At 51.2% G+C, this 20,565-nt stretch overlaps 1 protein-coding gene across 2 annotated transcripts; it reads right to left on the reverse strand.

The window, feature by feature from the left end:
* Positions 1–708: 708 nt before the first annotated feature.
* MAPK8IP2 (mitogen-activated protein kinase 8 interacting protein 2) lies at positions 709–20,564 on the reverse strand. Of its 2 annotated transcripts, XM_066254546.1 has the most exons (14): positions 20,266–20,564; positions 19,843–20,101; positions 10,169–10,377; positions 9,095–9,200; positions 7,533–7,805; positions 7,333–7,426; positions 6,068–7,237; positions 5,716–5,791; positions 5,438–5,610; positions 5,245–5,354; positions 4,530–4,634; positions 4,332–4,402; positions 1,827–1,925; positions 709–1,427 (listed from the first exon to the last, which is right to left on the reverse strand). In XM_066254546.1, exons 3-14 carry the CDS (start codon positions 10,231–10,233, stop codon positions 1,355–1,357), a joined length of 2,415 nt encoding a protein of 804 aa, XP_066110643.1. In that variant the 5' UTR covers positions 10,234–10,377; positions 19,843–20,101; positions 20,266–20,564; the 3' UTR covers positions 709–1,354. The 2 variants fall into 2 exon arrangements, with proteins under 2 accessions (XP_066110643.1, XP_066110649.1); XM_066254552.1 differs by lacking the exons at positions 19,843–20,101; positions 20,266–20,564 and having other exon boundaries at positions 6,068–7,234; positions 10,169–10,459.
* Between the last annotated feature and the right edge of the window lies 1 nt (position 20,565).

Genomic DNA, 20,565 nt, shown 5'->3' on the forward strand with positions numbered 1-20,565 from the left:
GTCCTGGTCTGTTGGAGGGCTGTCTGGATGCTAATGGGCTAGGCCTCTTATTGACCCTTAACACTGTGACTACATTTGTTTGTTGGCTGTCCTTAACGTGAAGATAGGTGTGTGCAGTTTTAAATTTCTATGTAATGAATTCATCTCCATTTTGCTCTCTCACTTCATAACCTTCACCTTCTGGCATCTGGTGTCACATTTGTCTCGGGTTCAGGGCAGGGACCTTGGCCACCCTCAGGAAAGCACTGACTGTCATGTTGACCTAAGCACCTGAGAGCGAGGGACCAGGAAGGCAAGGGGCCAAGAAAGCCTTTTCTCCAGGAGGTGCATCTACACAAACCTAAGGGTGCAGTGAAAAATGGTCAACTCTTTTCTTCTGGTTCTCTGTGCAAAAATTTTTTAAATACCAGTTTTAAGATCTAAGCAGACTGCTGCCCTCTCCCGCACATACACACACTGATCTGAGCCATGCCGCTGCCAGCCCGGCACCCCAGTGGGGATGACCAGCAGCCTGCCTCTCTGGCCAATTGTGTATATCAGGGAGAATCACCAGGGGCCCAGAGTGGCACCACAGGGACCCCAGCATGACTTTGGACAGCACTGATAGGTGAAGCTTCTTGTGATACCATCACTCAGGGATCTTGGTGCTACTGCCATTGGCAGCAACTGGGCCCCCAGCCATTATGTGTCCCCCAGAAATAGACAGGATCACACCAAGCAGAGAGTTTATTGAGGTGCTGGACTGCGGGGAGTTTGCAGCGGCAAAGCGGACGCTGGTGTGGCGGGGCACAATATGGGGCACCCTCCTCCAAGCAAAGTCTGGGGCTTGGGGTGAGCCTTAAGAATTACTCCTAGTATCCCCAAGACCCTTCTAGGGAACCACTCCCTGCTTCCCCCTAAGCTCCATGGGGGGTGTAGGGGTCCCTCTCTTTGTCTCTGTGATCAAGGATGGGGAACCCCTTGAGATTCACTATAAAAATTAAAATTCCTTTTAAATCACTGGGGAGAGGAAGGAGGGGCCCCCTGGGAGCCTGATGTCACCAGACCTAGAGCCTCGCCGTCCTCCAGACCCCCTCCCAGCTCTGACCCCAGAGTAAAGAGCAGAGGGTGAGAGTTTGCAGGCACAGGGATAGAGACAGACACGAGGAGGAGGCACACATAGAGAAAGAAGAGCAGAGGGAAAGCAGGGGGGGGGGCACAGCTCTCCCTCCCGCAGCCCCTGCAGAGCAAGGAGAGTCCCAAGAGTCCCTGGACAGCAGGTCCCGCGTGCTCCCAATCCAGTCCTTGCCAAAGCCGCATGGCCTCTGAGACACCCCAGCCCCAGCTGCTTCTGGAGCGGGAGTGTGGTGGGCCGCTACTCCAGGTAGATGTCCTCTGTGGGGCAGGCGTACTCCAGGTGTTCCTGGTAGTACTCCAGGAAGGCGCGGCTGGGGAGACAGCGCCAGCCACCCGCCACTCAGGGATGCCCGCCACTCAGGGTGACCTGCCCTGAGCTTCCATCCCAGCTACCAGGGCCTGCCCCTCACCTCCAGACAACCTGGTCACCACAGGCCTCAATGCCCCATTCTCACCCTGACCCCCCATCTGGGCAATGTACTTGCACGCTCCCACCCCAAGTTCCAACCTACCTCTATTGCTTCTCATCTCACTTTCCCTCTCGTGGCTGCCCAAACTCTGCACCCTCACTCCCCTATCCCCAATTCTCCCAAACCTCACCTCGGGGTCCATCTCCCCAGTTGGGTTCCCCCACCATCAATCCTGCACCTGTACGGTCCCAGCCATCCCTCCCCAGTGGCTCCACCCTAATCCCTCCAACCGCAACTCACCCTACACTCTGGGCTACAGGCCTCATCGACTCCTGGGAGACAAAGACATGGCAGGCAAAGCGGCTCAGCAGAGGGTGTTTTGTGATGAAGCCAAAATAGCTGCAGGGGTCAGCATGGGGGAGTCAGAGTGGCTCCACACCTAGACCCCCCAGCGATCTGAACAGAAGAAGCAGCCACCGAGGGCTAGAGGGCTCAGTGAGAGGATGGGAACAGGAGAAATGTGTGAATCACATGACTTAAGGATTCCAAGGTGCCTTTCTGTGTCCAGAACCAGTACAGGCACCTCTGAGGAGTCAGTGATCCATCTGTGCTAAACTTTCCACGTCAGGGGTGTCCGGCTGCTTCTTCCTGCTTCAAGCTAGCGCTGTGGCTCCCCACTCCGAGCTTGCCCTGGACCACAGACCGATACCATCTCAGCTGACTCATGCCTTGCTGTGTCATATGACACCTTGAGCCTGCCAGCCCCACCTCAGGTCCTGCAAACTCACAGCTGCTTTCTGAGCTCTAACATGGAGTTGGACAGCAGCCCCTTCATCTGTGAAACCTTATTCCTGGAGAAAAACCTCCCACTTGGCTGTCAATCATCTGGTCCCTGCCTTTCTTCTTACCCAAGTAATCCATGAAATTATTGTCCAGAAAGTCCTGCAGCACAAGACTTGAGACCCTCTGAATGTGGCCAATCCAATCCCTATCGATTGAACTGTTCCTCCAAATGGGAGCCACGTGACAGTGCCACGGCCAGCACAATGTGCTCGTGTCAGCCATGAACACATTGCAGCCTCATCTCAAATGCTCTGGTCACCAACATTTAGATGCTGCTTATCAAGCACCAGGCACCAATCTAAGTACTTTATTCACCCATAGCAGGCCTATAGATCAAGGGCTATGGCACAGAGAGGGTTGGAAACTTGCCCAAGGACATACAGTAAGTCTATGGCAGTCTGTGATCTCCAAGGCCACGCTGTGCTACCTTATCCAAATACAACACACCCATACACATCTGCACTGCCACCAACCTCACAATGAAGCAAGTTAACCAGTCACCTAACATGAATTCTTAAGTGCGTCCTCACCGCCAAAGGCTGAGCTGAGTTCTGGAGTAACAAATATTAAAAAGGTCTTCCCTCCTCCACTGTCTCCACATCTGGATCCAGAATCTTTGGTCAGACCACCCTTCTCTCGCAGAATTGTACCTGGGTCACTGTGTAGCCTGGAGGCCTGAGCTGGGCAGCTAGTTTCCTTCTGTTGAAAAGGGTGTTCTTTTCCCCCCTGGGTGGTGCCAGTGTCAGCCCCCATGCACACATCTGGTCTGAGCTTGGGCACTCTGTCTAGCTTTCCACCCCTCAGAGCAGCTTCCAGATAGTGGACCCCATGATACCATCTCTGTCCTCAGTGGACAAGCAGCCAACCTGGCTCTGACCTGCCGAGCGATGACAGCAGTCTCAGCTAGCAGAGAGCCCTCCTCACTCTCTTAACCACAGAAGTGTCCAAATGATATGCATGCTGGCCTCAACATGTCACAAGTACAGCCCCAGAGGCATCATGTCCTTCCTCCAACAACCCATTGAGTCCTCATGAGCCCCTGGTGGGCTGTGTTTCTCTGGTTACCTCCTCCTCCTATCTCCTTCTTCTAGGACACAGGATCCAGTGGGCAGCAGTCAGGCTGGGCAGGAAGCCTGTAGCCCCCATACTCCCTGGTAACAATGCTGGCACTGTCCCTCCCCTTTCATACTAGTCACTCCTCACTCTTCCTATCTCATTTGTCTCATGGCTGCCATTTTCCACCTGCTCAAAACTGATACCTTTCCTCCAGGTTTCTTTCCCACACTCCAGACATGTGACAAATGGCCACTTCAATCTCCCTGCCCCTGTGGATGAACACTGTGTTTCTAGGCTGTCAGCCCTTTACTTGACAAGTAGTTACTATCTGCCCATCACCCAGATGGCATGTCAGCTGCTACATCCAATCAACCCAGGTCCTGCCTGTCCCAAATGCCTCCAGGACACAGCACCTGGATAACCTAGACTGCACCTGGGTCCATCCATTCTGCATAGCAGCCAGAACCAGCTTGTCAACTGACTGTGTCACACTGTGGCCCTATCACCTATGGGATCAAGTACAAGCTCCTTGGCATAGTCAGAAGGGCACAGGTACCTCTGTGTCCCTCCAACTTCACCTAGCTACTCCCCAAAATCCCTGCTGCCCCTCACCCACAGCCTGGCCTCAGCTGCCTCCATGGAAGATCCAACTGTCACCTACTGGCCTTTTGAGTGTGCAGAGTGGTCTTTAGTCACCTCCTGAATCCCAGACACCCCACCTCTCTACAGGTCTGCTCGCTAGAGCCCCATACAGATGTCTACCAGACGCCACAATGTTGCCAGCATTCACTTTTCTGTGTGCCTGTCTACATCCCAGACCAGATAGAAGCCTGTTTTATCAGTGTCTCCTGAGCCCAGGGGGCAGCCCTCAGCGTTGTGGAGACGTTGGGGAGGGAAGGCTCTCACCAGCTGTTGCGGGGGTGACAGCCGCAGAACGAGATGTTCTTCATCTGGAAGAAGTGGCTGCAGTGCTGGAACTGGAGCAGGGGGGCAGAGATGTCAGTGAGATGGGAGTCACCTGGGGCTACTCCTGCCACTCCACTCCTGCTGGATGTCCCTCGTCAGAACCCCAGCCTCTCTGTGCCTCAGGACCCCACACCCTACCTCGGGTCCACCACTCAGACTCAGCTTGACCCCCCGAAGAGAAATCTCGAGGTCACAGGAGGCAGGAGGACGCAGGTGGACAGTCAGTTTCCGGGCAGTGGCAATCTGGGGAAGATGTTGGAGGAGAAGAGGGTCTCAGGGCCCTACAGGGTGTCTCTCTCTTCCATTGGGGGGACAGTTTAGATCAGTTTGAAGGTTCTTGGCACTGATTCTGGAGGATGTGAGCCATCCTAGCCATTCCTCAATCTCAGGACCAGCCAGTCACCTCCCTGCACTTAGCCTTCCTTCTATCCCTCCAGCCAGGACCATGGTCCCCAATGCCCCTGCCCTGCCTGCCTGCCCCAACTCTTAGACAGGGGGTCTCAGGGACAGGGCTGCCCTGCTCATCCACAGGATCAGCAGATGAGCTGCTGGTCACTAACTGCCCACTGAGTACATGAGTGAGTAAGCAGATAACTCTCAGGAAGGTTTAGTAAGAGCTGGTCTTGATTATAAGATGAAGGGGGGATGGGCTATAGGAAGGTGGAGGCCCCACTGAACCCTCCAAGAGACTCCAAGGTGATAGGAGACAGCTGTGAGCTCTGCCCGGGCCTCTGAATCAGGTAGGGGGCCACCATGGGAGACCCCAAGGAACCCTCTAAACCTCCATGGAGGTCTGGGGTCTTCAGGGGCTGTGCTAGCTTGTGGGGCTGGAGTGGGCTCCTTCCACACTGACCTTCTGCATGGCTGCACACAGGATGCCATTGCCCTGGTGACACGGCACCTCCACAGAGCCCAGGAATTGCACGTCGAAGCGTTCCACCCAGCAGGGGCTCCGTTTGCTTCCTGGAGGGTCACAAAGGGCCCTGGTCAGGGGAATAGGGGGAGGGTCTAAGGTGACAAAATACCTCTTGTAGATGGGGCCTCACCCAACAGGTCTTTGGCAGGGCCGGGCACTGCATGGGCATAGAAAGCAGGGAAGACCCCGCGCTCCCCTGTGCGCATGTTGAAACCACGGAACCAGAAGTCGTCTTCCTCAGCCTCCACCAACACCGGGTCATCCACATCCAGCTCCAGTTCGTCAGGATGGCGGGGGATGAATCTGCGGTCCGGGCAAAGGTGGGAGTCACAGGGAGAGAGAGGACTGGTGGCTTGTCTACCAGTGTCCCAATATGCCTGTAGACTGTCAATGAGATGGAGGCTGTACCTGAAAACAGCCCGATGGGTTTGCTCTCTCTCCTCCCCGTTGACCAGACAGGAAAAAAGGCCAAAGGACTCAGTGCCTGGGAAACAGAGACACTCAGAAAGATGGGAGGAAAGTACTTCCAGGCCTAGCCAAGTTTCCCTCCCTCAACATCTGGTCCCGAGTCAGGGAAGGAGGCAAGGCAGCCTCTCTAACCCTCCCCAGCCAATCAGGGCTGTGGGCAGGGGAAGCCCCAGGCCTTCTCCTGGGTATAAAAGAGTGTGCCCAGACAACCACCCCCAGACTGTCAGGCTGCCCTGGGCACTCTGGGGACCACCTGGGCTTTGGGGCCACCTCTTCCCCACCTCCCACTCACTGGAGGACCGAGATGTGCTGTTGACAAAGACGTTGAGGAACTTCTTGGAGAAGGTAAGGTCAGGGCTGTCTGGGGAGGCGTCCTCCAGGTCCTGACTGACACCCAGCAGAGCAGCCCCTGCCTCATCCTCGCTGGCCTCACCACCACTGTCCTCCTCACTGTCGTCACCCAGGCCGGCACAGCGCCTCAGGCTCACCAGCTCCAGCTGTGTGTGCTCATCCACCACCAGTGTGTACTTGACTGCATCATATACCAGTGAGGCATCCAGCGGCGCCTCAGGACCCGAGCCCCTGATCCCTGGGGGACCTGTCTTGTCTTCGGCCTCATCCTCATCCTCTTCATCCTCGTCCTCCTCTGAGCAGGTGGCAGAGCAGGCGCGGCCAGGGCGTGTGGCGCGGCCTGGGGCGGCCCACAGTGGCGTGATGGTGTCGCGTGTGGGGTTGCTGAGGAAGAGGCAGGGCCCGGGCTGAGTGGGGCCGGGCCTGGGCGCAGGGGGTGCGGGGGGCGGTGGCCCGCACAGTGTCTCCATGTCCACCAGCTCCACACCACCCGGGCCCACAGCCTCTGGGGCCCTGCCAGCTGGGGACGTGGGCTCCCCGGAAGGACGCGGCGCAGGAGACAGGCACTGGCCCGGGCAGAGGATGGGCGACGAGCCCTCGGAGATCATGCGGCTCACGAGGTTGCTGAGCAGCCAGGGCGAATCTGCGTCCTCGCTGAGGTCTGGCTCTGACTCGGAGCCTGACTCGTACTCGCTGTTGGTGTCTTCGGGGCCCACTGGCAGGAAGGCAGGGCGGCGAGGGGGTTCGCACGCAGGCTCGGGCTCCGAGGCAGGCGACGAAGCCTCTTCGATGGAGTTGGTGAGGTGCGAGGAGCGGCCACTGCTACTGCTCAGCTCCAGCTCCGTCTCCGAGATGGACGAGATCATGCGCCCCAGATGCACGGCCCCTGCATCCTCTGAGTCGGACCCCGGTGAGGATAGCTCCTGGCTGCTGCGCCGGTTCCCGCAACCCCCGCTGGAGCCACTCCCCAGGTCAACCTCGATGCCCGGATCCGAGGAGGGCGAGGCCCCACCGAGTGCTGGGGGGCCCTCAGGCCGGTTCCCTTCGCAGTCACAACCTGGGCCCACAGGTGACTGCACCGCGCGGGGACAGGCATCAGCAGGTGACTCTGCTGGGCAGGGAGGAGGCATGTGTCAGCCAGCCCACCGTCCTCCTGTCCTCCCTTCCTCCCTCCCTTGCCTCCGGAGCCCCCAACGCCCTGCTCACCTCGCAGAGGCTCCTGGGGGGGTGAGCACAGCACTGTCTCCTGCCAGGAGGCTGGAGGTGCTGGGGCAAAGCCTCCATTGTTGTTTAGGGAGTCCTTTGGAGGGACAAAAGAGGTGCTAAGGAGGGGCTTCTGCTCTCAGGGGTAGAAGGAATAGGCTGCCATGGCAGCAGAGTCCCAGATGATGGGTCTGGGTACTCACCTGGGCTCCCAGTGTAGTCAGGTGGAGTGTGGTGGGCCGGTGCTTGTGGGGTTCCTCCATGGAGGGGGAGGGTATCAGCTGCGCCGGAGCCCGGACTTCTGAGCCAGGGCATTCCTCCTCCTTGCCCTCCCTTTCTTCCTCCTCCTCCTCCTCTTCTTCATCGTCATCCTCCTCCTCTTCTTCATTGTCATCGATCATCTCAAACTCCTGGAAATCATCCTGGAAGGAGCAGATGGGGTGCAGCTGCTCCGAACGCCCCAGGGAGAGGCTGTCCTACAGGAAGGAAGGACAGGGCAGAGTGTGACAGTGACTTTGGGTCCCAACTGTCAGAAAAGGGGAAAATGGGAAGCTATAAGTCAAGGGAGAGAAACCTCCAGGTCACCCTGCTCCCTAACAAAGCAGTTTTATTTTGTTTTTTAATCTGTTTAAGATACATAAGGATCACTCTAGTTCTTGGTAAGGGCCTAAACTTCTATGCCTGGGTGACAGAGATTCTCAGAGTGGCCCCAACCCAGCTGCCAACCTCACCTTGCCCCAAACCCCATCGCATTCAACATCATCACTCTTTCCTTCATAGCATTTTGACATGATTCACAATTACTGGACAGTGTTTGGCCTGTCTCTCCCACCAAGTTGCAAGCCCCACCAGGGAAGAATGTCCATATTGAGCACTGGTGTACCCCCCACATGAGAACAGGACCTACCCATGGCCAATGCTCAGTAAATATTGAATGAATGCATGAAGGAAGAGACAGCTGGCACCTAGGATTCACCAAGTTTGCACCAACCTCAGGGCCTCCGACATAGTTAATCCCATTGGGGCAACTGCTCTCCTCCATTCTCTCCTTCCTTCTTCCCTCATCAGTCCAGCTCCTGCTAGTCCTCCCTCCGGGCATGCTTGTGTGCCATATCCACTGGAAAGTCTTGGTTGGGTTCCCTTCCCCATGACTGCACCTTATGTCCTCCAGGTGGAACCCAGTCCTCAACACTCAGGCAGCTATCACTGTGACATGTCTTTCTCCCCTACTAGATTATCAGCTCCTGAGGGCAAAGGCCAAATCTGTCCTGTTCTCTCAAGCACCTGAAAACCCCTGGCACTTGCCACATGACAATAGCTCAGAAATGTTCTTGAATGAATGAAAAGAGAAATGTGGAGAAACAGAAGGAGGAGAAAAGGAGGAAGGAGATAGGGAAGAAACAGTTTCGGAGTGGAGATAGGAGTCAGAGATATGCAGGTGGGAACAGAGTTGGGAAGCATTATGAGCACAGAGGGCAACCAAAGCACAGGCACACTTCTGCTCCCCCAAGCTAGCCTGCTGATGAGGGTCACAAGGACTTCTGGGGAAGACCCTCGGTGGAGGGCAACCTAGTCTGTTAAAGAAAGAGAGGTTTGATATCCAGGAAGACCCCAGGCCAGGAGATCAAGGGGCAGGGGGGTAACCAGAGGATCTTTTTATCTCAAAGCTGAGCTCAGAACCCAACCTAAAACCCTAAATGAACGCTAAGCAGAGCCTAAGTGAGGCTCACCCTTGAGAAGGCTCTATTCCCCAGTCCCTCCCCACCTTCTCGCAGTGGTCGGAGTCATAGCTGAGGCCCAGGCCACAGTCATCGGTGATCTCAGACAGGTCTTCATCGTCAAATTCTTCCAGGCTTATGTCCTGAGGAGGCCTGGAGAGGAGACCAGGTCAGAGAGCAAGGACAGGGCTCCTGAGAGAGCCAGCAACCCGGGTTGCCCTGCCTGGGAACTGGTCCTAGGACGGGCAAAGGGAGATCCAGCTCCTAGTCCCCTGGGTCTTCACAGCCAGTTATGTATGCATCCTGCCATCATGTAAAACCCAAGCCCTGTTCTCCAGGGGATTCCCCCCACGATCTAAGCTATAACTAGCCCAGAGGGGCTGCTTGTCCCCTCAGCCATCCTTCCAGATCTCCTCCCTCTGCTCAGCCCCAGGCCCCTCTGGATCCTAGCCGAAGCCTCAGGGGAGTCAAGCTGAGCAGAGTGGGGGAAGGGGGAGCTGAGGCTGCAGCAGCAGGAGAGGGAGGGGTCGAGCCACTTCTGGGAACAGAATCTGGCCACTTTGTCTCTCCTTTCCTGCCCAGGGCATGCCCACAACCAGAGCCCAGCCCTCTCCCCACCGCAGTCCCTTCCTCCAGGGTGCCAGGCATGATTTTAGCCCTCCTTCCCTGAGCCCCACAAGCCAGGCCAGGCCTCCACCAAAGAGAGGCCCAACAAGGCCAAAAGGACATGCCAAGCACAGAGGGTGCGCTCATGTCCTGGCCAGGCAGGCCACCCCTCAGAGGCTGGACAGGGACCTCCACCCTTGAGGGTCAGTTTGCCTAGCTGGGTGCGGCACAGGATCCCAGCGGGGCAATGGAAGGGGGAGAGTACGGTAGGGGTGGGGGTGGGGGTTATGGAGGCTAGAGGAGGAGAATGAGAGGAGAACAAAAATGGAGAGACCCTCAACAGAGGGCGGGGGAAGTCAGGAGTCCAGGCCTCAGGACCAGGACCAGTGAGGGCCCTGGGGTTGGGTCCCCAAAGGCGGTGGGGGTGGGCAACAGGCCGGTCGCGGGGCCTAGGGAGGTGGTACGCGAGGGGCTGCATGAAGGGGAGAGCCTGCCAGGCCCAGCGCTCAGCGTACCTGCAGCCCGGCGGCGACAGCGAGTGGAAGGTGGAGAGAGAAAACATCTCCGCGCGGTCCGCCATCTTCTCCGGGGAGAGGCCGCTGGGCGGGGGAGGGGCAGCACCTCGGCCCTCGCGCCGTGTCGCTCCCCCCTCGGTCCTCGGCCCTCCCCGGCTCACCTCGTGACACGCCCTGCGACACCCCGCCTGCCGACACACCTCAACACCCTGCAGGACACCGCGGCAGCCGGCTAGAGGGACGCCGCAGGGGGAGGGGAGGAGGGGAGGAGGATCCGGGAGGGAGGGGACAGAGGAAGGGACGGGAGGGGGGGCGGCGGGGAAGCTGGTTGGAGGAGAGAAGATGGTTTGACTGAGAGGCTTTGGTTAGGGAAGGATCGGGTGCGTGGTTTGTTTTGAGGGGGCAGGTGAGAAGCGGATTGGCGGAGATGGGGATCAGGTTTGGATACAGGAGGGTCTGCGGGTGGGGACAGGCGAAGGTGACAACCTACAACTAGGATCCTGCCATGGGGAAGTCGGACGAAGGCAACAGTCTGGGTTCTCTGGTTAATTGGGGTTTGGGGACAGGGGCTGTGGAGGGATGGATGCGGCCCCGGCAGCTGCACTGACGTCTCAAGGAACCAGAAAAGAGTTGGGGTCCCAAGCCTGGTGCAAGATGATTTCAGGCCAAGGCTGCGCAGTGCACGAAAAGGAGTTGGAGAGCTGTCCGCCCTTGAGTGCTGATCGGGGTGGGGCGGGGTGGAGGAGCTGTCCCACAAAGGGTGCTGACTGGGGAAGAACGGAGACATCAGCCGAGGATGCTTATCCCGGCTGCATTTGGAGTGGACCACAAAGAGAATGCTGACTAGGCTAAAATCGAACCTTCAGTACACAGTGCAGACCACACAGGGTGGGAAGAGGTACTAATGGGCACTGAGTGAAGTTCTAACACAGAGGTTGTGTTCATTCAACTAGGAAAATATTCTTGAACTCCAACTATGTGACTAGCACTGTTTAGGGTATGAGAAGTGTGAGAAGAGCAATGTCTGAAATCAAGCTCAAGAGTCAGATTCCGTCAGGGTCATCTGGCATTGGAGTGAGGAGAGGACAGATCATGGCTCCGGGATGGTTAATAAAGAGAAGTTAGGTAGACTTTGTGCATATTTGACTAAAGCAGGAAGCTGGACTTCCAATAAGAGTTAGAAAATTAATTCAAACTATCTCTTATTTTACTCCTATAGCATAGAAACCATAAGTACAAAATAAAAATTCCAGTAGCTTTATTATACAGTGAACAGAACTATATAATAAAGAAGAACAGCTTAAGAACTAGACCATACCTTACTGGAAATGCTGTCATACAAATAAGTTCACCACTTCCTGAATCTTGATTTTAAGCATTCATTTCTCTGACCATCACCTCTTATTTCTCTTGCTTTCTTACTGTGTTAACATTACACCCACCATTCTTTGACTCCATAAGAAATTTGCTCCAGTTACTATTGCTGTGTAGCTAATCACTTCCAAGTTTAGTCAGTGAAAACAACTTTTTTGCTCTGCTTACAGCTTTGGGGTCATAAATTCAGGAAAAATTCCAAGGGGTAGTTCTTGCTTTGGGTTTCACTAGTGCTTTGGTTAAAGTCAGAGTTCAGTTATGCTTAATGCCTCAGATGCTTAACTCACAGATTGTCAGTTGATACCAACACCTAGCCTCTCCAGCATGGTGGTCTTAGGGTACTCGAACTTCTGACATGATGGCTGGTTTCCCCAGAGTAAGTGTCTCAGGAGGGCCAGCTAGAATCTACATGGCCTTTTCTGATCTAGTCTTGGAGGTCATAAGGCATCACTTCTGCCACACCTATTGGTTAAAGCAGTCACAAATCCACCCATATCAAGAGAGAGGTTATAGAACCTATATCTCAATAGGGTCAAAAAATTCAGAGCCACATTATAAAATCCACCACAGATCTGCAGTCCATTGATTCCTACCCCTGTTTTCTCATTGACAATTCAAGTCCCTTGATTGAGCTTAACACTCTCTCTTGCATCATCAAATTCTTCAAGGAATGGCTTTCTTTAAACTTTTACAGAAGACAAATGAACTTAGCTCACATAAGCTGTGTCCAATTGTAAAGTTTATGCACTGAGTGATTCCAGGGACCACTTTAGAGCATTCTGTGTGTCTACCAACATACTGCATCACTAAAACATCTCTTTTACTGAAAGGTCACAGTTATTCTGCAACTTTGTGATTCATGACCAAGTATTGTCCTAATTGCTACAGAGTATAAATTAGGATAGCCACTTTGGAGAGAAATTTAGCAATACTTAGTAAAACTAAAAATATACATATTCTGTAATCCCTATGATATATTGTATTATAGCAGTGATTCTCAAAATATGGTCTCTGGATTTCTGGAATCTCCAAGGGTTGGCAAGGTCACAATTATTCACATAATACTAAGAGGTTATTTGCCTTTGCTGACACTTGTGTTGATGTTGCAAAAGCAATGGTGGGGAAGACTGCTGTCTCCTTTGCACAAAATCAAGGCAGTGCTACCAAACTAACAGTAATTGTCAAATTCTTCACTGCCACATGCTGGCAGAGAGGAGGAGAGGAAGCACTTTTACTTAAGAAGTTCCTTGATGAAACAATGAAAACTATTAATACTAAATATTAGCACCTAATTCTTTTTTAAAAATTAATTTTAATGGGGTGACATTGATAAATCAGGGTACATATTTGGCACCTAATTCTTAATATCCAGGTTGATGATTTAAAGCACTGGAGACAGAAGACAACTAATTACACAGTTGTTGAAGTTGGCAGCTGAACTAGCCACTCTCTTCATGAAACACTATTTTTACTTGAAAGAAAATTGACAAACTGGTTAGTCTGACTTGGATATTTGACAGAAACTTTCTCAAAATGAAAAAAGTGAACATGTAATTTCAAGGAAAATAACTAATAGTATTTGTTGCCAATGATAAAATTTGAGCTTTGAAGCAAAAATTAGAATTTTCGAAAACCTATGTCATCACCATGAGCTTAAAGTTTCCCAATATTTGCCTGACCAGGCGGTGGCGCAGTGAATAGAGTATCGAACTGGGATGTGGAAGACCCAGGTTCAAAACCCCGAGGTAGCCAGCTTGAGCGCGGGCTCATCTGGTTTGAGCAAAAGCTCACCAGCTTGAGCCCAAGGTTGCTGGCTCAGTCAAGGGGTTACTCGGTCTGCTGAAGGCCCACGGTCAAGGCACATATGAGAAAGCAATCAATGAACAACTAAGGTGTTGCAACATGCAATGAAAAACTAATGATTGATGCTTCTCATATCTCCGTTCCTGTCTGTCCCTGTCTATCCCTCTCTCTGACTCTCTCTCTGTCTCTGAAAAAAAAAAAAAAAGTTTCCCAATATTTAAATGTTTTCCTGATGAGACTGGTAGTAATATTAACGAGTGTGATTGTTTTATATTACATAATAAAATGTGTCAAAATTTGGAAGATCCACATAACTCAGTGAACCAATATTTTCCAAATGACCAATGAAGGCATGATGTTTCAAAATTATGCATGAGTAAAAGACCCATTTGGCAAACAAAACTGACCAATGGCTTTTAATGTAAAGGGACAACAGGGTTCATTGATATGGTTTCAAATTCCTGATTGCAACTAACCCATAAGAAACTATTTCTTGGCCCTGGCTGGGTTGCTCAGTGGATAGAGCGTAGTCCTGGCATGCCAGGTTGGATCCTTGGTCAGGGCATATACAAGAAGCAAGCAATGAGTACACAACTAAATGGAACAACTAACTAGAACAATAAGTTGATGCTTCTGTCTCTTTCTCTCTCCTTGAATCAATGGAAATTTTTTTTAAAAAAGCCAACTACTTCTTGTCTAGTCTTGATGTAGTATCAACAAAGATGCACAGTTATCTGAAAAAGCTACTGAAAACATTTCCAGCTATAAATCTATGTTAGGCTGGATTTTCTTTATATCAATATATTTCAAACAAAACAATGTAGTGTAAGAAATTGACTGCAGAGACAGATAGGGGGAACCTGCTATCTTCAACAAAGCCATACATAAAGGAAACTTGTAAAAATGTAAAAACAAGGCCACTATTCTTGTGAAATTTTTGTTTGTTTGTATTTTTCTGAAGTGAGAAGAAGGGAGGCAGACAGACAGACTCACGCATGTGCCCGACCAGGATCCACCCGCCATGTCCTCTAGGGCAGTGGTCCTCAACCTTTTTTGGGCCACAGACCGGTTTAATGTCAGAAAATATTTTCACGGACTGGCCTTTAGGGTGGGACGGATAAATGTATCATGTGACCGAGACAAGCGTCAAGAGTGAGTCTTAGATGTAACAGAGGGAATCTGGTCATTTTTTAAAAATAAAACATCTTTCAGACTTAAATATAAATAAAATGGAAATAATGTAAGTTATTTATTCTTTCTCTGTGGACTGGTACCAAATGGCCTATGGACTGTAACTGGTCCGCAGCCCGAGGGATAGGGGCCACTGCACTAGGGGAAGGTGTTCTGCCCATCTGGGGCGTTGCTCTGTTGCAATTGGAGCCATTCTAGTGCCTGAGGCAGAGGCCATGGAGACATCCTCAGTGCCTGGGGCCAACTTTGCTCCAATGGAGTTTTGGCCATGGGAGGGGATGAGAGAGAGAGAAAGGAGAAGGGGAATGGTGAAGCAGATGGGTGCTTCTCCTCTGTGCCCTGGCCAGGAATTGAAACTGGGACTTCCACACACAGGGCTGACACTCTACCACTGAGGAAACTGGCAGGACTATAAATTTTTGTTTTATAAAAGTTATCTCTAGTCCTGGCTGGCTAGCTAGGTTGGTTAGAGCATCGACCAAAGGACAGAGGTTGCCAGTTCAATCCCTGGTCAGGGCAAATACAGGAACAGATAGACGTTCCTGTCTTTCTCTCTCTTTTCCTCCCTCTCTCTTTCCTAAAGTCAATAAATAAAAAAATATTTTTAAGTTATTTCTATAAGATGTTATGTTAACACATAAGGGTTTATTATCATTTTAAATGAATAAATCACTCCCTCACAAATACACCATACTTCCTTAAGTGTTCAGGCAGAAAAATCAAATTATGTTCAAGGGAGAAAAATTAGGCTGGATTTAGAACTTTTCACTGCAATATTCAAAATCAAAATGAGGTGATAGGCTGAAAGCTGTGAGGGAAAGAATTAGTAGACCTTATTCAGGAAAAGGATCTTCACAGATGTGATTAAATTAAGGGTTTTGAGATGAGGAGATTATCCTGGATTATCCAGGGGGCCCTAAATGCCTCACAAGTATCCTTATCACAGAGGCAGAGGGGGGATTGGGATGACACAGACAGAAGAGGGCTCTGTATTGACTGTGGAGGAGGGGACTGGAGGGACACAGTCACATGCTAAGGACTGCCTGCAGCCACCCTTAAGCTGGAAGGGACAGGGAGGAGTCTCCCTTAAAGCCTCCAGAGGGAGGGCAGCCCAGTGATTCTGATTTCAAACTTCTAGCCTCCCAAGTTTGTGGCAATTTGTTAGCTAGGAAACCAACAGTGACCCAAGAATTACCCCTGATCCAGTTGTTACTCAATCACAAGCACATGGATGCTGATCGAAGTCATGGGTGTAAATCAGGCCACTTAGAGTTCACAATCCCAACAGGACCAACACATACCAAATAGTTGACACCCCTTCACTGTCTTGAAAATAAATTCATGGCTCTGACTGGTTGGCTCAGTGGTAGAGTGTCGGCTCAGTATGTGGATGTCCCAGGTTCGATTCCCAGTCAGGGCACATAGGAGAAGCACCCATCTGTTTCTCCCTTTCCCTCTCTTGCTTCTCTCTCTCTCCTCCTCCTGCAGTCATGTCTCGATTGGAGCAAGTTGGCCCTAGGCACTGAGGATGGATGGCTCCATGGGCTCCACCCCAGGCACTAAGAAGAGCTCAGTTGCTGAGCAATAGGGCAACATCCCAGATGAGCAGACCATCACTCCCTAGTGGGCTGCCTTGCTGGGTGGATCCCGGTAGGGGCACATGTGGGAGTTTGTCTCTCTGCCTCCCGTTCTCTCACTGAATTAAAAAAAAAAGAAAGAAAAATTCATAATATATAACATCTGTTTAAATGAACACAATGAAGGGAAACATAGAGGACTGGTGGCCAGGCTATGACCGTGACAAATCTATTCCAGTACATTCTTACCTTCTCATCAGTGCAATGTGCCCAGACCTCTTCAGCCAAGTCAGCAGTTACAATGACTGCCAGTGCTGTAGCCAAAAGACCAAGCTCAGAATCCCTTGGAGGACACCCACATCAATAACCTGCAATTAGTTCCTGGATTTGTATCCTCATAATCCATTCCCACACATATTTCCCTGGATTTTTTTGCTGATATAAATTGGCAAAAAATCTTTGTTCTTTTCATGTGTGTCTTTGTTTAGGGTCTTGTGAAAGCAGAGCCTAAGACAAAGACTTAGGTGTAGGTAGTTTGTGCAGTAAGCCATCCCATGGAACAGAAGTAAGAGCAGGAAGAATAAGACAGGAAAGGAGAAATCAAATCATAGGGGTATGTTGCTGAGGTCACTGCTCTGGGGAACAGCACACTGGCTTCATTAGGACCTCCTGGGAAGTGAACAGATGCCTCCTAGGGTTATCCAACTATTCATGCAGAATCCTGTCCCAGCCCCTGAAGTTGCCCCCAGAGACCTCAGCTGTGCTGGTAAGCAGGCCAGTGGGCTCCTGTGGTGTCAGGAAAGGCCTGGAGCAGAGAGCACAAAGATGCAGGTGCTGGAGACACAGATCTGAGACCACTGCAAGCAAAGGTGAGCAGAGAGCATCAGTCAAGACACCAGCTCCTATACCCTTCAGGTCAGCTCAGGCACCACATTAGGTCCACTCTGTCGTGATTCTTTGAGATGAAGGCTGGCTACAACGTTTATGACGGCCTTAATGTAAGAGCAGGACAAACAGTCTGCACTACTGAGGCTATTCCTGAGTCTGTAACTCACATCTCATACTCATCATCTCCCTTCTCTTCTATCTGGTCTGCATTTCTCACCCTCCACCAGCATCTCACCATCATGTCTGGTGGGGTTACCCAGACCTTCATCCCTGAGGGATCTGAGCCCTTTGTTGCCTTGTTCTTAGCACGCTATGGCTGCTGAAAATACCTTTTCACTGTTATCACTTGGCATGGAAGAAACCAGACAGACCCAGGTCAATCTGCCACTGCCAAGCCATCTCCTCATTACCCATTAAGCAGCAATAACCCTCTATCCTCATAATAATCAGAAACAATAATCCCTCCTCTTCTTTGCCTGCTGGTATACTTGCATGAGGAGCTCAGGGACCTGGTATAATTCACAGACTCAGGTTCAGTATTGGTGCCCTTCCCTGGAACCAGGGGAACTGCTCTCATGGAATGTTTCCTACCTGGGACCCAGGAGAGCTGCTGTTACAGGGACAGAATGTACAAATTCTACAAGTGGGCCACTGAGAATGATGGTGAGAGATAGCTCATCCCAGCCCTTACTACTTGGATGTGTCTTTGTTTCTGGATCCCCATATCCACATATTATATCTACTGGGAGCACAGATCTGCACACTGGGCTTTGATTCAGTGTATAACCCCTGCTCCTCAGGACACTGAGAGCTGGCACCTTAACTATTTTTTTCATGGATGACTCCATCTTCCTATCAAAGTGGCTGCTTGTAGACAACGCTGGAGGTTAGAGAAGCACTGAATCCCATGGCAATCTGCACACCTCTCACAGTAAAATGAGGTTCTTGGCCCGAGGTAATGTTATATACAATCGTATGTTGGTAATTTGTGCATTGTCTTTTATATATATATATATAAATTGATTATAAATTTATATATATATATATATGTTGATTTGAGAGAGCGAGAGGAAGGAAGAGGAACAATCTATTTGTGTTCCACTTATTTATGCATTCATTGGTTGTTTTTGTATGTGCTTTGACCAGGGATTGAACCCACAACTTTGGCATGTTGGAATGATGCTCTAACCACCTGAGCTACCTACCCAGGACAAATCACATATTCCCTAAGCTCCTGCAATGTGATACTACTCTGAGACACTGTGGGATAGGAAGGCAAACCCACATCCAGAGGTGTCATTCCTGGTGGAAAGGATGTGCTGTAACCTACCAGTCACTGAGTCATCTCAGGATAGTACCATATCAGGAGCTCAGCACTGAGCTTGGCTGCTAACAGGTCAGAAGTTCAGCAGCAGACATAATTAGATAAGCCTTGATAAGAGAATAGCCCATGATGGGCATACCCATTTTGGTGGGCATTCCTTCTGCACCATGTCTGATTAGCATGTCATCATGTTATATAGAATGTCTAGACATTCAAGGTCTCAATGGATTAGATTGTGACAGAGAATGGGAAAGTTAAAACAGCCATGAAGCCAGACTACTGGAAACTGAAAAGAATGTTCTCCACAGCAATAAGTACATGATCAAAGCCAGAGATACATTAATTGGTCCTAGTCAAGACACCATCTGACATAGATGAGGTGTCAGATCAGGTAGGCCACCTTCATTTACTTGAATCCACCTGGATTTTGTAGAGGTAATCCAGGTGAACCAACGGACGTACTGGGGATCACCACTTTGTCTTTGACAGTGACACAACTTCTGCAATCCCACTTTGAATGCAAGCATTGTTTCTGATTTACTCTCCTGGAGGCGGTGAGTGGAGTGGGGAGTTTCAGGGGCTTCCCTTTGCTCGTTACCCCGATTCTCATTACACAGGCCAGGGATCTATGTGCAGGTTCTGCCCAGAGTAAGGTACAATCACCCCAAGTGTGCACTGGGACCAGAGAAGTAATCATAGGGCTTGGATCAGGATTCCACTTATCACCTGACTCCCAGAGCCACTATTCTAACCAGTGGCTCATGATGCTTCAGGTAACCTGCTCAATGTCAGCTCAGATCCTGTATCTAACAGCCCCTGAATGGTCTGGATAGTCCCTTCTCCAAAGTAAATTAGTTACTTTGTTAAGTGGCTCTAGGTCTCTTTGAGGAAGAATTGAGGAATATTTTTGTATATTATGGTAAACAATATTTTTATACTATGATAACATTGTAGGATGCTTCCTAGAAGGGACCAAGCCTTCCTGTTAACCAGTGAGCTCCAGGTCTCAGCACCGGCTAAGATTTTAACAGAGGGAAGAATCATGATTTTCTTTCTTGAGACATAGAGAGAGAGAGAGAGGCAGAGAGAGGGACAAATAGGGGACAGACAGACAGGAAGGGAGAGAGATGAGAAGCATCAATTCCTCCTTGCAGCACCTTAGTTGTTCATTGATTGCTTTCTCATATGTGCCTTGACTGGGGGGCTAGAGCAGAGCGAGTGACCCCTTGTGCTCAAGTCAGCGACCTTGGGCTTCAAGCCAGTGACCCTGGGGTCATGTCTATGATACCACGCTCAAGCCAGCGACCACCCACCCACCCCCGCCTCCCCTGGCTCCCCAGCTCAAGCTGGTGATCTTGTGGTTTCAAACCCAGGTCTTCTGTGTCCCAGTCCAATACTCTATCCACTGACCCACTCCCTAGTCAGGTGGAATCATGATTTTTCTACTGTAGCAACTGACATTCACTCTCTGATCACTGATTCAATTTCTTCCTGGTTATTTAAACCAAATAACTCACCTGCTGTTTATCTATTTTATCCCCCAAACACCACGGTCAAAGAAGCCTGTCACAGGTCCCTGTGGGTGAAGTCATCATGGTAGCCCCTGCAGCCGGGGGACAGAAGCAGAAATGCAGGAGGTATGGACTTAAGGTGGGGCCCATTAGTGTGGATATAGGCCAAGGGAGCCATGGGGCCGCGAGGCAGCCCCAGGTGTCTGCTCCAAGGTGCCAGCGAGCCTTTTCCTCTTGGGTTTGGTTTTGTTAATTGGTTCTGCGTCTGGACACAAGAGACACAAGAGAGGTAGTGGGGTGAGGCATGGGGACACTAGTTTCAAGCATGACAAGGGCGCTTCAACTGGACAAGGGGTCTCAGTGGTGAATTAGGAATTGTCCCAAGGGTCTCAATCTTTCATTCACATCCAGTGTTTATTCGGCACCTACCACGTGCCACGCACTCTGAGCCTCCTTTCGATGTGACCCACACTCCGACCGGGCCACACTCACACGATAGCTCTCTTCCTTGCCGACTGTTCCAGCGAGGCGCTGCCGCCCCATCCGCTTCCGACCTAGGTGAAGGTCTGTCTTGCCATCCCGGGTGCACCTGCCCTTAAGCACTACCTCCGCGGTCCTCGGGCAGACAGGCCAGTCCGCGCGCTCCTGGAACACAACACCCCACGTACATGATTGGCCCGCGTGACCCGTCGCTGACGGCGAGCCCGCCGCTCACGACGCTTCTGATTG

This window comes from Saccopteryx bilineata, chromosome 1 (genome assembly GCF_036850765.1).
Source record: "Saccopteryx bilineata isolate mSacBil1 chromosome 1, mSacBil1_pri_phased_curated, whole genome shotgun sequence".
Taxonomy (NCBI): domain Eukaryota; kingdom Metazoa; phylum Chordata; class Mammalia; order Chiroptera; family Emballonuridae; genus Saccopteryx; species Saccopteryx bilineata.

Excerpts from the sequence above, each read along its gene's own strand:
- MAPK8IP2 (XM_066254546.1), bottom strand. The coding sequence starts at position 10,233 with ATGGCGGACCGCGCGGAGATGTTTTCTCTCTCCACCTTCCACTCGCTG. Across the intron at positions 5,611-5,715 it reads ACCCATCGGGCTGTTTTCAG|ATTCATCCCCCGCCATCCTG; the intron begins GTACAGCCTCCA and ends CCCGGACCGCAG. Across the intron at positions 4,635-5,244 it reads TGTGTGCAGCCATGCAGAAG|ATTGCCACTGCCCGGAAACT; the intron begins GTCAGTGTGGAA and ends CATCTTCCCCAG.